This window comes from Corvus cornix, chromosome 8, assembly GCF_000738735.6.
Source record: "Corvus cornix cornix isolate S_Up_H32 chromosome 8, ASM73873v5, whole genome shotgun sequence".
In the NCBI taxonomy this organism is placed as follows: Eukaryota; Metazoa; Chordata; class Aves; order Passeriformes; family Corvidae; genus Corvus; species Corvus cornix.
In genome coordinates, this window is record NC_046338.1 from 18773188 (window position 1) to 18787990 (window position 14803).

General features: G+C 38.3%; 1 protein-coding gene across 2 annotated transcripts in view; it reads right to left on the reverse strand.

The window, feature by feature from the left end:
* Positions 1–1635: 1635 nt before the first annotated feature.
* Positions 1636–14803, reverse strand: part of PLPPR5 (phospholipid phosphatase related 5) — a 120792-nt gene continuing 107624 nt past the window's right edge. For both annotated transcript variants that reach the window (XM_039555890.1, XM_039555891.1), the window contains 3 exons: positions 13908–14084; positions 12163–12282; positions 1636–3856 (listed from right to left, as the gene is read on the reverse strand). In XM_039555890.1, coding sequence (XP_039411824.1) covers positions 3824–3856; positions 12163–12282; positions 13908–14084 — 330 coding nt within the window. In that variant the 3' untranslated portion in view covers positions 1636–3823. The remainder of the gene's footprint in view (positions 3857–12162; positions 12283–13907; positions 14085–14803) is intronic.

Below are 14803 nucleotides of genomic sequence, written 5' to 3' on the forward strand. Positions count from 1 at the left end.
AAGAAGGTTTTTCAGCCATCTTCACACAGGAGAGGGTGACAAAAAGGCAACACTGTGTTATAGTGGAAAGTCCCTAGTGGCCAATAGCAAGCGTAAAGCTTTCACAACCCTAGGCACACAGCAGAAGTTCAAGTGGGCAGAGACTGTAAAGATTTGCTTTACTTTCTTTTATGGAAATCCCTGAAAACCAGAAGGCCTAGAAAGTGGAGGAGAAGGCCAAAAGCTGGAGCCATACTAGGTCCTCCTTTAGCTTTCCCCTTGTCCAAGTGAGAACCAGGCAGCCGCTGGCTCCAGCTGCAGTCATGCTTGTAGTGCGCTTCAAGATCTGTCCAGTCTCTCAGGGGTGCTTGAGGGGAGAAAGAAAGTGTTCATGCTGGTGTACAGCAGGAAAATCCGGTAAGCTGGGGTTGAGGCAGCTGTGAGAGGCAGAGCTGGGTAAAAGTGCTCTTGATGTGCCTGGAGGGAGGTGCTGCAGGGCTGAGAGGTCTAGAGGTCTGCTCGCCCTTCTGCCTGCAAATGCTCCTGAGTGTCCTCAAGGCCGAGGCCATGCAGATGGCCAGGGATGTATTTGATCAAAACAGACTCAGTTTATCTGCTCTTAAAATGTAATGCACTCTGCTTTCTGATGGCAAGCCTCAGAAATTCCAAAATTAGACTTCAAAAAGAGTATAAAAAGCTCCCTGCTAACATAATGTGCAAATGGACTGTTGCACTTACTGTGATCTTGGGCAGCAACAAAATTAGAAGGCAACAGCAAACAGTAAAGAAAATTGCAGCTAAAAAATACCAACATTATCCTCTTCTAATATATATTGTTAAAATGAACATTTTTAAAAGCTGAAGAAATGTGAGCCTGGATGCTATCACCGTATGTCTTATGCAGTTCCTGATTATAAACGAACAGCAGAATCCATATAAGAGAATCTAAAATGGTATGGATAGGAGCCCAGCTGGTGTCCCCATATGCCTTACAAATTCCATTTTTAGGAACACAGCAGCATATAACATTAGGGATGCTTCTCAAACATCTCATTTATAAATAGAGCAGAGCTGTTTCACTGAAGTACACACAGAAAAGGTCCACAAGAATAATAAAATCAGTTGCATTCAAAACCACTGAAATGGTTCAACCACACTGTTTTCAGTAGGAACCACTCTGTACCAGAATATTCCTCGAATGAGGAATGATGCTTGCTCATCACTGGGATTTTTTTTAAAAGCAATCACCAAAAAGCCATTTTAGTAAAAAAGTGCCAACTTACTTTTGTTTTGGCAGTTTGTTCCTCCTGAAAGCTTTTCTAGGTCCAGAATGGAAGAGGTGGAGAGTTACAGATGTGAGAGGGCAAATTCTTGCCACTTCTGAAAATCTATCAAAGTAGTGCCTTGGAACTTGGCTGGTCCACATTCTGGGGAGAGTCCTTCCCTAACAGGCTGTGAACTCTGCAATACAGCTCTTCCTCACATGCTTTTCAATTTCACCAGAACCACCTCTAAGGGAAGGTAGTTAACTGGGGATTCCTGGTTAATCAAGAAAATATGTCACCAAATGCAATTTACATAAAATCATCATTTTGTTATATGCACACTATCAATCAAATGTATGTAAAGCAGACATCTAAAAAAATACACTACATATGAATGAAAAATTATTTTATTTAAAAATACATTATACAGCAGAGTGTCTCTCTTTTTGTTTTCTCACTGCTGGTTCACAGAGATAGTATGATAAATTTAACCCAAATATTTGACTGGGAAAGATCCTGAGAAAGAGACCAGTTACAAGCTGATGATATACAGTACACTGAAAAAGAGTCATCTCTTTTAACATAAAAGAATCTCTTGGTAATCTTATAAATCAGATATAAAAAATGCAGATTTGCTACCATGCAAAAATGAGTGAAGATTTCATTTAAATCTGCACACAGAAAAATCATTAGTACCTTGGAACCTAACTAGCTAGACTAAGAGCAGGGTAAGTGTGCCCAACACGGTGATACAAACTTTGGATCTACTACAATTTTGTAAACACAGTTGATAGTCTAATAAAGGTGGATTTTCAATCACCTAAGTAACCTAGTTGTAGCTAAGGACTCTATTCTAGGTCTTTTCTCCCCACGGATATATTTCTTCAATCTCTTAATTCTCAGCTTAGCACAATGACTTCGTGGCATATCTATTGCACTCAAAGATGACTTGGCCTTGCCCTGTTTGCCAAGCACTCTTTAGGTAGTTGCATTTTATTGAAAGCAGAGGTTAAAACAAAAAGTAAAAGCAGGCATTACCTGATGACTACGTGAGAATGCCTTAAAATTCATCATAGAAAAAATATACCTGATTCTACATCCTTGTGTTTCTAACATACTCTAACAATGATTAATGCACAGGAAATACACTGAACTGTGGAAAATTTAAGGCCTAAAATACTCAACAGCCTGCACTGACCAATAGTATTCTCAATGTTTCTATAGTGCTAGCATTTTATCAGCTCTTGCCAGAGGAAAACTCTCTGGCAGATGTTAAGAATGTCTTCAGCATTTACAATATTCAGATCCATTTGATGCTCAGTTTTTATAGGACAACTTCACTACGAATAGTCAGCAAATCTGTCTTTCAAAGGGGAGGCTTAATCTGAGTATTCACAGCAGTAACAGAGATATGGTAACATTGGCTGATGTTGAAGAAAAACCAATTCGTCAACACCATGCAGACTGGCAGAGGGTTTGGTTTTTTGTTGGTTTTTTTTTTTTTTTTTTTAAAGAATATGAGCCTGAAACACAAATAGAGATAAAAAGCTTTGTTGGAGAGAAAGTCTGCCTGTCCTGGTCACTTAGGCTGAAAAAAATTAATTGAGCCATTTTGGTTTTTCCATGGGTTTTCCATGTAAATGGAGAGTAGAAACTCAGATGAACTTTTCTCACTAAGCCAGTGACCCTCTTCTTGTCTTAGCACCTGTTCTCCCAGCAATTGTATCAGGGAGCACAACAATCATGCAAAGATGCAGGCTTCCTTGGATAATTTGTTTAAGTGATTTATGAATAGCACAGCTTCCCATCAGATATGCTAAGCTAAGAACGGAGCCCTTAACCTTTCATGGGATATCATTAGTAATAAAGAATATATCAAAGATCAAACTTTCTATATTATTTTCATTTCTTTTAGCCTAGATACATATATATCATCCAAGACATTCAAGAACTACAAAACAACAATTCAACTACAAATATGTCAGGAAAATATCCAAATAAATAAACTTTTAATTATGATACAATACTTATTACAGTAAAAATTGGCATTTTTTTCTCTTCAAAAGCAGAAGCACCAGTCTTACATATAACATACTGTTTGAATGATATCTTACATGGAATACAGCGTAATACAATGTGCAAACAGCATTTTCATACAGAACATAGTATTTGTCTAGTTTTTACACACTGAAATTGCCTCAAATGGAAACAAGTTCATGCTGAATTAAAAATGTAGATTTTAAAAATCAAAGTTAAATCAAAATACAAAGTACTGTTGGAATAGGTACATGAACCATTAAAAACAATGAGAAGCCAAAATAGAGGGTAATGTCAGATAATTAGTGCTCAGTTTGTCCCATTCCATCATAAAAGTAAACAGTTAATATTTTTGCTAGAAAGTAAAGTGACGTTCTAATATTTAAGAATTCTTCAAAATGTTGGTATCATTTTAGTGATGTAAAAATCAAGTCAGAAATAGGACTTCTAAAAATTTCTTATTTTTGATACACTGCAAATATCATGTGTGGGCTGTGAAAAGAGATGAAGTCCAATGGAGTGAATATACATCAGCGTCAACATCATGTGACTTCTGCAAAGGCCGTGATGTGGTTCTACGAGTTAAAGGAAAAACAAACAGATAAAAACCACAAAACCACACAGATAGACAGCAGTCACCATTGTGAAAACTTTTGCCTCCTGTGCTTGAAGGGCAGCCTTGTACTTGGAGACTATTGCAGGATGATGTAAATAAAACTGATTTTCACTGCAGTGCTCTCACCCACTCCCATAGCAATTCTTAACTGCTGAAAGACTGGATAGGGAAGTATGCTGAACAAAGTAATAAAGTGTGATGGTTCTATTATATTTTAATTTTAGTTGGTTTTGGTTTGTTTTAAATTAAGTTTAAATTTAAATTAAATGTGAATAATTGAGTTAGCTGTACTTTTATTGCTATGTTATTCATAATTGAAAACAAAATTCCTAGGAATTAAAATGGAAGTTTCTCACAGATTATAATATTCCATTTCAATGCAAGTACAATTTTAATATTAATTTTTAAAGATTAATTTATCCCCATGAGCTCAATGGCACTGAATCAAGTAGCAAAATGCTTACAATCAAGTTGCATTTGGCAGTTGAGAACTTACATTCAATTTTTTTTTTTTTCAGAATCACCAGTGTTCACTTGCAATCTAAGAACATTTTCCACTCTCCTTCAATGGGACGACTCTTACGAGCACCGAGATGTGCACTGGAACACGAACATTCTCTGTGCGATTCTAAAAACCCTGCAGCACCCCAAAGAGCTTGGCGGCTTTTTCATACTCGAGCCAAAGCAAGTGACTCTGCAAACACCTGAAGGTAAACACTCAACCACACAGTGATGTGCAGGATCCAAAGGAAGCGTATTTTCCCTTTGGGCACACAGTACCCTTGGCTGCCACCATTTTTTACAAAACATGCTGTGTGTGAAATTAGTAAAGGGAACCTTGATGTTAAGCCATGTGTTTGTTCCCAAGCACAAGAATGCACAGAGGGTAAAGCACCATGCAAAGCACTGTAGATTTTTCTCATCTCTGTGCCTCCTGGAGCAGATCAAACTCAGAAGAGAGGAGTGAGCTGAAGAGGAGGGGGATAGGGATAACTTGAGGAGAGTGGAGTCTCCATCTTTTTGCTTAAGAGAAGTCCTTCAGAAAATCTCTTATCACACACCATCAAAAGTGCTGGAGAGAAACAATGCCCACCATATAAATTTCTATTTCTCAGTTCTTTAAACTGCCTGAATATTTGTCTATCAGTCTGAGCAGGGGGAGACAGGCAGGCATCTTTGTTTTTCACATTAGAGAGAGGAAATTAGAAATACCTTGATTCTCCAGTATCAAGGCTGCTTGGAGAGCAGCCCCATATCCCCCCCATCTCCAAGCCAGGCTGGCAGCTTTGCTCCCTCTCTCCTGGTGCCATAACTGTGCTGTGTCCAGGAGGAGAGGCTCTCTTCCACCTCCCCTACAATATACACTTTAGCTCTAGCCATGTTCTTGCTGTATTTTAGGACAGCTTGCATAGAAGAATACTACTTAATAGTGAGCATCTAGGTGAGCATCTTCCCCCAAACAGAATTTATATTTTAAATAAACAACAATTATTAAACCATAGCCAGATTTTTCAAAAAAGCATTAGGAAAAAAAAGAGTGCAACTTTCTATGAAAATGTTTTCAGTAAAAAATAGCAACAAATGTTATTGCTTTCAGATTTTGATTCTGCAGAAGAAATGCAAAATTAGACTTCCTAATTAGAAAAAAAAAAATCAACTCCAAGCATTTTGGTTGGCTGGCCATCTTCTGTTTTGAGTATACAAAAGATGATACAATGGGCAAACTCAATAGCTCTGGAGTTTCTGTGAGGCTATTAAGACATTTTCTTCATTATATTTACTTTTTCTCTTTATTTAAATCTGAAAAGTCATCCTGTCAACTTAAACTAAAATTAGTCACCTTTTTCATAAGTAAGATGATCTAAAAATGTGGAATTGGAGGGGAAAAAAGAATTTGTCTTTATTTTAATCAATTCTTTCAAGTCCTGCTATGTGCCATCCCTGTCTATAAGCGACACACATTTGTCTGTGATGCAGAGAACCAAATACTCTTTCATGTGGCATTAATTCAAGACTGGATAACTATTATTTAGGGAAAAGAGAATGTGGTTCACACTCCTGCCAGCTATACTTCAAAAATGAGCAGGTCACCATCCCTGGGAAGACATGCAGAGCATGGGATATAATAACACAGAAGAAAATCCCCCTTCCTCAATAAGCCCTCAAAGAGAACTGCTAAGCTGCTGATCATGGACCTATTGATTTGGACCCTACTGAAGGCCTGTCAATTCATTTCCAATGGAATCAGCAGGGCGATGCATAACTAGGTCAAAATTAATCACTTGCTGATGGCAAGAATCACTGAGACAGATCCATGCAACTGTCTGGTTATTCATGCTTTTTCACAGTATCATCTCAGGCAAAACTACAAATAAGCCTTGCTGAGACGGCAGAAAAAAACCCCAAACAAATAGCATCCCTCTGGAGTAACTGTTTCAACTCTTTCACATCTGCTTAGATGTACTGTGACAAAGTTCAGAGTGAGACTACTGTCAGCAAACAGATTCACACAGATGCAGGAAGACAAGCAAAAATCCATGCACAAGACCTCAGCTTCTCCAACTCCATGGGAAATTATTTTCCCTACACTTCTCAAAAGAATCAGAAATGCTGAGGGTCTGCTCAATAGAAGCAGTCTCACAGACAGGCAGACCAGCATTTGTACCATCCATTCTAAGAGGACAGTACCAGGCTGGTGAGCAAAGCATGCCATCGTAACTGTGTTCTCACACCACTAACAAAAGAGGAAAAGCCAAAGGCTAAGCCTTGAGTGCAGGTTTCTGGGGGAAATGATCCACACCTGTATATCTTCTGTTAAGCTTTATTAATTTCTGTTGATAAGCAATGCTATAATGTCAAAGCATTGAAAAAATACATTAAAACTTTTTGTGACTTGCAGTTTTCATTATATATTACATATTTTAAGCTTAATTTTTTTTGCTTTGTTCTCATGTTTGCAGTTTTCCCACAGAAGAGTTTGTTAAATAGAAAAATACTACTGTAGTACTTCAGGCAAATGACAATTGATCAAACAATAATAATAATGTTATCATATACCTCTCTGAGTCAGAAGAGTGTATTTTCTGCTTTTACTGGACAAATGAGAGTTTTAGTGCAAAAGGAGGCGTTGAGGTGAGGTTCCCCCGGAAGCACTGCAGCCCTGCACAGAAGGCCGGCACCGCCTTTGCCCAGCCGCACACGCTCACTCGGTGCGCTCCTGCGCACAGACGTTCATTGCCTTAGAGAAAGGGGCTCGCAGCGCTCCGTCCCTGAGATCCAGCAGAACCACCTACGGATGCGTGCTTTGAGGGAGTTTCCTTGCAAAGGAGCTTCTTGACTGTGACTAATACCTTGATTCTGTAACACCTACAATATGTACGTTGGAGGAGGTCACACTGAATATATTGTTCCACTTCCCATGTTTAAGGATTATTTTATTCAAGCATTAGACGTAGTGATCACAGTTTGCATTCAGCCAGAAATAATTCTTGTACAATGCCCCAGAAGTAGATTTAAGCAGAAGAGTAGGACATGAATACAAATTTAAATGCTTGACATTGAAACAAAACTGCTTATGATTTTTTATGAGCTGACTCTCCTGGGTATGTGTTTGTGGTATGTGTGTGAAGCAATGTGGTATTGTATATCCTTTAACAGACTCAATTATCAAGAAAGAACCATTATGCCAAAAATTGCCTATAAGCTAATGCAAGCACATGGGCTCCCATCAAACCATACTGGAGAAACAAGTATGGACACCTATGCATGCTTTTGGACATCAAGCACTACAGTATTTGGATATTCAAAATATTCAAAAATATTTTGAAGCAATAGAAATGGATACAAACCCTCTCCCCCAGCTGCCCATAGTATGATGAGCTAAAGCATCTTTGTGTTTTGCTTTTAGCTGTGAGCTCAGTGAGAGGCAATCTCCCTGGAGAGCTGCAGGGAGCAGGCCAGGCTCCCCAGGCCATGGTGCTGTGTGCATACCAGTGCACATAACAACTAAAGACTTGGTAGCAACTTACCAATACTTCAGACCAAGGAGAAAGCAGTAACTCTGAGAATTAAAATTTTCTGACATTGTGAAGAAGCTGTTCTGTGTCTTGTGAATAATCAAGATGGAGTAAATAGAAAAAACAATACACCTTAAATTCTGAAGAGGAAAGCTTCCCCAGTCTTAAAAATACTGGCAGAATCCATTGAAATCTCTACACTTACTATTGCTAAAATGTTTTATCACCATCATTACCTTTGGCACATACACAATAGAACAATAATTACGGTGTCTCAAGAAGATTTCTGGGACAGTTAACCCTGATAGTCACTAAAAACCAATATGATGGGCAACAAGAATGTCACATATTGCAAGAGGAATTCCAAAAACCTATGACCATTACAACTTGGAAATGGCAGAAGGAGAGAGCACCTATTCTATCTCTTTCGAGTTCAGTCCTGCTGGATAGTCAGTTCTATGGGGGAGTATAAGAAACCTCATTGTAACATGGAACAGTGACTGTGTCCGGGAACACGGCTTGGGCACTGCTGACAGAAGTAGCAGTATGAAGGAATGCCAAGCAGAACCTTGGGGAATAAACGCAGTTTAGCTGTCAAACAGAGCACTGCCAAGAACCCACTGTGCAAGTAAGTAATACTGAATAGCTACAGAAAGCACTGATAATCAGACACAGTAATTATCTCGTCTCACAGGAGATGAACTGTAGTGCATCTCCTACCTAACCCAATGCTTCCTTCTGAAACCTTGTATCTCAGTATTCTATCTACTGTCTCCATTAGTCCTGAAATCCTCCATGTTGTATTTGTATTTGATTTTTTCAAAGCTAAAATACTTAAAAGAAATAAGGCTAGTAGAATCAGAAACTACTACAAGACATGTAGGAGACCTCTGTAAGCCCTGGCCAATTTCAGGTGACTTTTGCATGGAATAATGTCAGTCTCCCCTGAAACAGAAAACAGAGTTTGTGACTGCACTTTGACAAAGCTGAACTTTCAAACTCTTCCAGGTACTATCCAGAACATCCCCATTTCTCAGTAATTTCTGCAAAAGAACAGGACTCTCTAACCTTGACTGTGGTAGGATGAGAGCTTCCTCTCTGTAGGAGACTGCCAGCTAACTGAAACACCAATTGTCTTGTAAGACATGAAGAAGGTCAGGGACAGAAGAGAAAAGAAGCAGATGGGTGAGTGATGAGGTTTCTTGGCTTTCATTCTTTTCATTAATTCTGAGGATGATTATAGTTAAGGTAAAAGCACTAAGTCTGCACTGCTGAGCAGGCTCTGGCAAGGATTCCTCAAGGAGACACTGCAACTACAGCTTATTTGACTGCATGAGTACCCGTGCAGAACAGCTAAGTCTCTGCATGCACCACAGTTAAACAGAAGTGTCATGCAAACAGTGATCTAACCTTGTCACTAAGCAGCAGCAGCTCAGTTCTGAGTATTACAAGAACACTTGTGCCTATTTAAGTGCACTTCAAACATAGCTAGACCTCCACCAGAACTCAGACAGTGGCAGCACGGTGAGCATGCCAGGAGCATTTGTTCTCCATGAAGAAAGCACTGGAATAGCAAGTAGCAGATCTGGAAACAGCAAAGTAATGTGCTTCCAGGTCTGTATGATGCATCGTGCACTTGCTCATTTATTACAAAATAGCAATGAGTGGGGTCCTATCTGGCAGGCATTTCTAATGAAGTCATTCTTTAAGGTGGGATTTTTAATTGCTTGCTCCCAGATACCCATATAGTTACATTTTTTAGTACCAGTCACATAGTTGCATTGCTTCCTGCTTGCACTGCCTTATCCTTTGATAACTTCAGACAGGATTTGTGCTACTCTTAGTAGCTAATTTCTGACAGTAACCTGTCTTTAATATTGGCAAAGGAGCTTGGAGACTGAAAATAAGAAAAAACAGTTTCAAAATGAGCAAAATGTAAATCTACGTGTACTCAAAATATTGAACTGGAAGAGTCCTGACTGAAATGTCAACTCACGTGTCTCAAGAAGGAAAAGGCAAATAGCACACAAATTATTTAGCACCACTCTCTCCAGTGGAGAACAAATGATGTAAACTAAGAAGGGAGTTAAAAACCAAAGACTAATTCAAGAATTCTTGTAGCAATGGTAGTTAATTGAGATCAGCTAACTTAATTTAGACCTCAGTTCCCTAAAGTATTATTCTTAGTGCCTTTTATTTAACAGGGTCTGTCTTCTATCTAAAACTTTGGATTAAACAAAAAAAAAAAAAAATAGATTAAAAAAAGGAAAAAATACCTATAGAAACTTAAAACCTAAAGCACTCACATGTAAATAACTTCTTCATCAATTATTTGCTATTTAAACTTTCTGGAAGTGGAAACAAAAGAAAACATTTCTGAACAATTAGCAAGGTCTTCACCTTAGTGTCCTTGCATCCCATCCTCTCTGGAAAGGAGAAAGGCTTTGCAACACAGACAAGGATGAACCCATAAAATGAGATCTCAGCAAGTGGTATCACCTTGCAGTCATTCCCCAGTTCAATTATCTAGAGAGAAGTTCCATGACAGTAAACAGCTACCCTCTACTGCCGTAAGAATATGGGTTCAGAAGGAAAGCAGCTCATTCATATAATAGCATCCTGGACAGCTCATAAATGGCAGAGGTTATCCTAAAGCAGAGCAAACATTATTCCTGCTGCCATCCTCCCACACTCTTCCGAAGCTTTCCTCACAACATCTCAAACTCGGCCAAGTCTCAGGACAAGAACATTGCTCATCATGACTGAGAGGGTCTCAAACCAGGCAGAAACATGAAGTTAACATGAAGCCTTTATCCCCAGAAAACAAAAATTTAAATTGCAACAGCCAGAGAATGTATTACCTATGATGGCTTTTGAGCCACAGAAATGGCTTCTATTGCACGAGAGCCTAGCACGTAAATAAAACATGCTCTTATTAATGTGGCATGTTCCAGGCCAGCTGACAGCTTGTTTTGTTTTGACATTTTACAGAAAATTTACAGAATGGATTATTTTGAAGACACACATTCATCATCTAAATGCTCGTTCAAGCAAATGAGACTCTGACCTCCTTACGACAAGATATCAGTGGAAGTAGCTTAGACATATTTGGTTCAAAAAAGGCATGTTAGACCACTCTGAAAAGAAATCTTCTTTCCCTTCAAGGAAAGGAATAAAAACCCCAGGACTAGCAGTAATTCTTACTAAAGAACAACTTCCAACACTTTCAAGTAAATAGGACAGACTGGGAAGTGGTTGAAAACCTTTCTTACGTTTAACATGAAAAAAAGATCAGAATTAATTTTGAATTAAAAGAATACCACAGAAAAATACTTTTGGTGCCCTACCCAGTGTAGAATTGTTTACTATCTTCAAATATGGGCATAACTCAATAGATTTTAACCAATAATGACAGATAAAGTCACGAGAAAAAGTAAACCTTCCTTTAAACTTTGCATTACTAGTTTAAGGTTTCCCCTTAGTAAAAGCACCTCAAGTTATTTCTATATCTGGTTATGCTATCTATTTCAGTAGTTTTTTTGCTCAACCTTACCTAACACATAGTACAACATCATCTTCAAAAAATATAAAGTTTTATCACAGTAAACTAAAATAAATTTTATTGTGACACTTAAGCAAAAAGTCTTGGCAAAGCCAGGAGACTATCACTAGCATGTCCCAGCCTAAAATCCCTGTGTTTTGACAAGAGATGATGGGAATAGTGCAGTTACTATATGACCCTTATTACTCTTGCTCCCAAGTGGGTGCCCTGTCCTGGGGCTAGCACATGTCTGATGGTATAAGCCCCACAGCTGATCCAGAAGAGACTGCATCCCATGTTCTACACCAGGCTGAGGACATACCACAAACAAATAGGACAAATGCCACTTGCATATGAATTGCAAAGCCCCTTGGGCCAAGGGCTGACTTACTTTCTAAGCACTTCTAAAAACTTTCTAACTTCTTTGGACTATCAGGCAGAGTATTAATCAAACTTACTGGAGGAACACAATGGAAGAGGGCCCCAGATCTACTCAGCCTGACTCCATGGGCTTAGCAACAGCTACGGCAGCAAAATGATGATATGAGGAGCCTCCTAAGGGGTGTCACTGAATTAAATTCTTTCCTTCTTTCTCCTTCACTGACGTGTATTTTAAATCTGATTACCTCGGCACTCTTGTCAGGATAGCTTTTGATTATCCTTCCAGGAAAGCAGCGTTTTATTTGTTTTTAAAAAGTCAGACATTACCTTTTCTAAAGGGCTTTCTACTCTGGGTATGCTGATCATGGGCATCTGGGCCAGATTATCCAGATGAGAATGTTCATGTTCTGGCTGACGTCCTCTGAAGTTATTTACCACACAAACAACCTAGAAGGAATTAGAAGATAAACAGAATACCTAAGGAACAACTCATTTTTTCAAGCTTTGATCCTGAAAATTATAATTAGGCCGAAGTGACACCAGCTTTAGTCACAGCTTTTCAGTAGAAAGACTGAAATGTGAAGTTCGTGTTTTACAGAAAATCCTTAATTAATATTTCAGGACAAAAGACTTTCAACCAATTTATTGGTACATGCATCATTTGAGAACCAAAAAAACCTCTTATCTAAAAGAGAATCCATTACTAAAGCTGCATAATAGAACACCAATTATTATCAATGTCATGAAGAGCTGTCTTGCAGCATCACATGGCATTAACCTTAAGCTCCAAGGAAAGCCAATGGCATCTCAGTTTTGATCAGCAAATCTTTTTCAAATGGAGAGTAAGAAAGGGAACAACAAGGCAAGAACCATTCCCAAGACTGAATGTAACTCCAAATCTGCTCAGGGCAGCAGAGATTCTCGCACAGGGACTTAGGAATGCGATATGTAACAGCTTGTGCTTCTACTAATTCCAACACTCAGCAATGTTTGCAAACTGCATTTTCTTCAAAACACAACTAAATTTGATGTCGTGCTACTCAAAGGAGTTTATGCAACATACATCACAAAATATAAGAAAAAATGCTGGGACAGATTTCCTCTCTATTCTGTTCTCTTTTATTACTTTAGGGGCATGAACAGAATGGAAAAACTTAAATGTGAACAACCAAACATAACTCCTGGACATTTTGTGTGGAAAGGAACGTTTGGAAACACAAACAGATGTATTTTAAAGGAGACTTGCAGCTACCCTTGCATGTCTAGAAGTGAAAACACCCACCTCAGCCATCCCTGGGAGGGTTCTCAGCCAAACCATGCTTTCAGATCCAAGATCTTGAGACCAAGACCTTGCAATCCAAGAATCAAGCTCAAAAGTATTTTCATGGGGAAAAAGTTCAAAGGTGTATTTAGTATTATTACAAGCTGCCAGGCAGTCAAGCCTACAGGCAGTAAACAGCAGTGACTATTCTATTCTATAGTCTTGCACTGCAGATATTAGTGAAGGTGATTAATAGATTAGAAATAGTTTTCTGACACAGACAGTAGTCATCGGCAACTGTGATTAACAGTCTGGTTTTGGAACACAGCTCCAGAAAAGGAAAAGGCTAAACAAAGATTTTTTTGGCACAGAATAATATAAAATTTCAACATAAACCTGAAGCACTATGAAATAAATTCATTAGGGTTACTGTAAAGCCAGAAAAACAAATTCTACCTATTCTCTGATCAGTGTGGGTATCATTATACTGAATTTAATACTTTATACATCAAATCATAACTATGTTATTCTGAGGAATATATACTTCCTGCCAGCAGGGCTTGCTGCAAAAATTACTGTTTGAAATGCTACAATCTGGTTTATATGGAAATCAAAAGAGATAACTGGATCAGTCCTTTCTTGACTTCACATTTCTGAGTTTATGTAAATATTACTAAGGAAACTGATGACTAATTAAAAATCCTAAGATGAGAAACATGTCTTTTATTATTTAGTTGTCTGAAGGTTTTTTAGAGATACAAGCTTATACATTGATTTTTTTCAAACAGAAGTGACACAGACACACACTTACCAAAAATACTGCTATAGATATTCCAATTATAAATCCTGCTATTACATCTGACCAGTGATTTCGATACTCTGCTACTCTGTTGATTCCAGTAAGGAAGGCCAAGCACATTAAACCCAAACACAGAACAGGTTTTGCAAGCCTTGTTCCTCTGGCTTTCACTGTGTTGGTGATATACATCTGAAAATTAGAAAGGAAGAAAGTATAAGACTGATGGATATCTCCCACTAATTGGTGAATAAAAGCTCTATATTTTGTTTGAACAGACTACATGTATTTGGCTTTTCTTTTTTTTTTTTCAGAGTGGGGGCAGGGTGTAAAGAAACTAGGAAATAGAGTAATAGATAAAGTCATAACACCCTTTTCCTCGGGATATAGAAAAAGAATCAGACCATACAGGAAAACTGCATTTTATATGAACCTGAAAAGCCTACAGAAAACCAGGCAAATTGGACAATCCTATCCAATTACTCTCAGCCTGTGTATTTATTTATTAATGCATAGAAGTAAAGAGACTGATTTTTCACTGTGTAGTATTGACAGTAATAGAAAAATATCTTCACCCTGAAGTATTATTAGTGCTATTACAAGCTGCCAGGCAGAGCAAGAAAGGGAATATATAAAGACCTTGTTTCTATTAGCAAAAGCCTTTCTTACTTATACACAACTTCTTCATGTGAATAATTAGTGATTTGTCAAAAATCAGTGAAAAGGTGAAAAAACAGTGTCAAAGAGCAATTGAACTAAATGCCAGCATCTACTTTTATAAATACAGTGTAATAGTTCCAATCAGTGCTGAACTTATACAACCCTGTGCTTCACACAAACCAATGCAAATGCTGCAGGTTTTATGCATCAGACTAAGAAATCCATTTGCCCTGCTGCAGTCTAACTCTCCC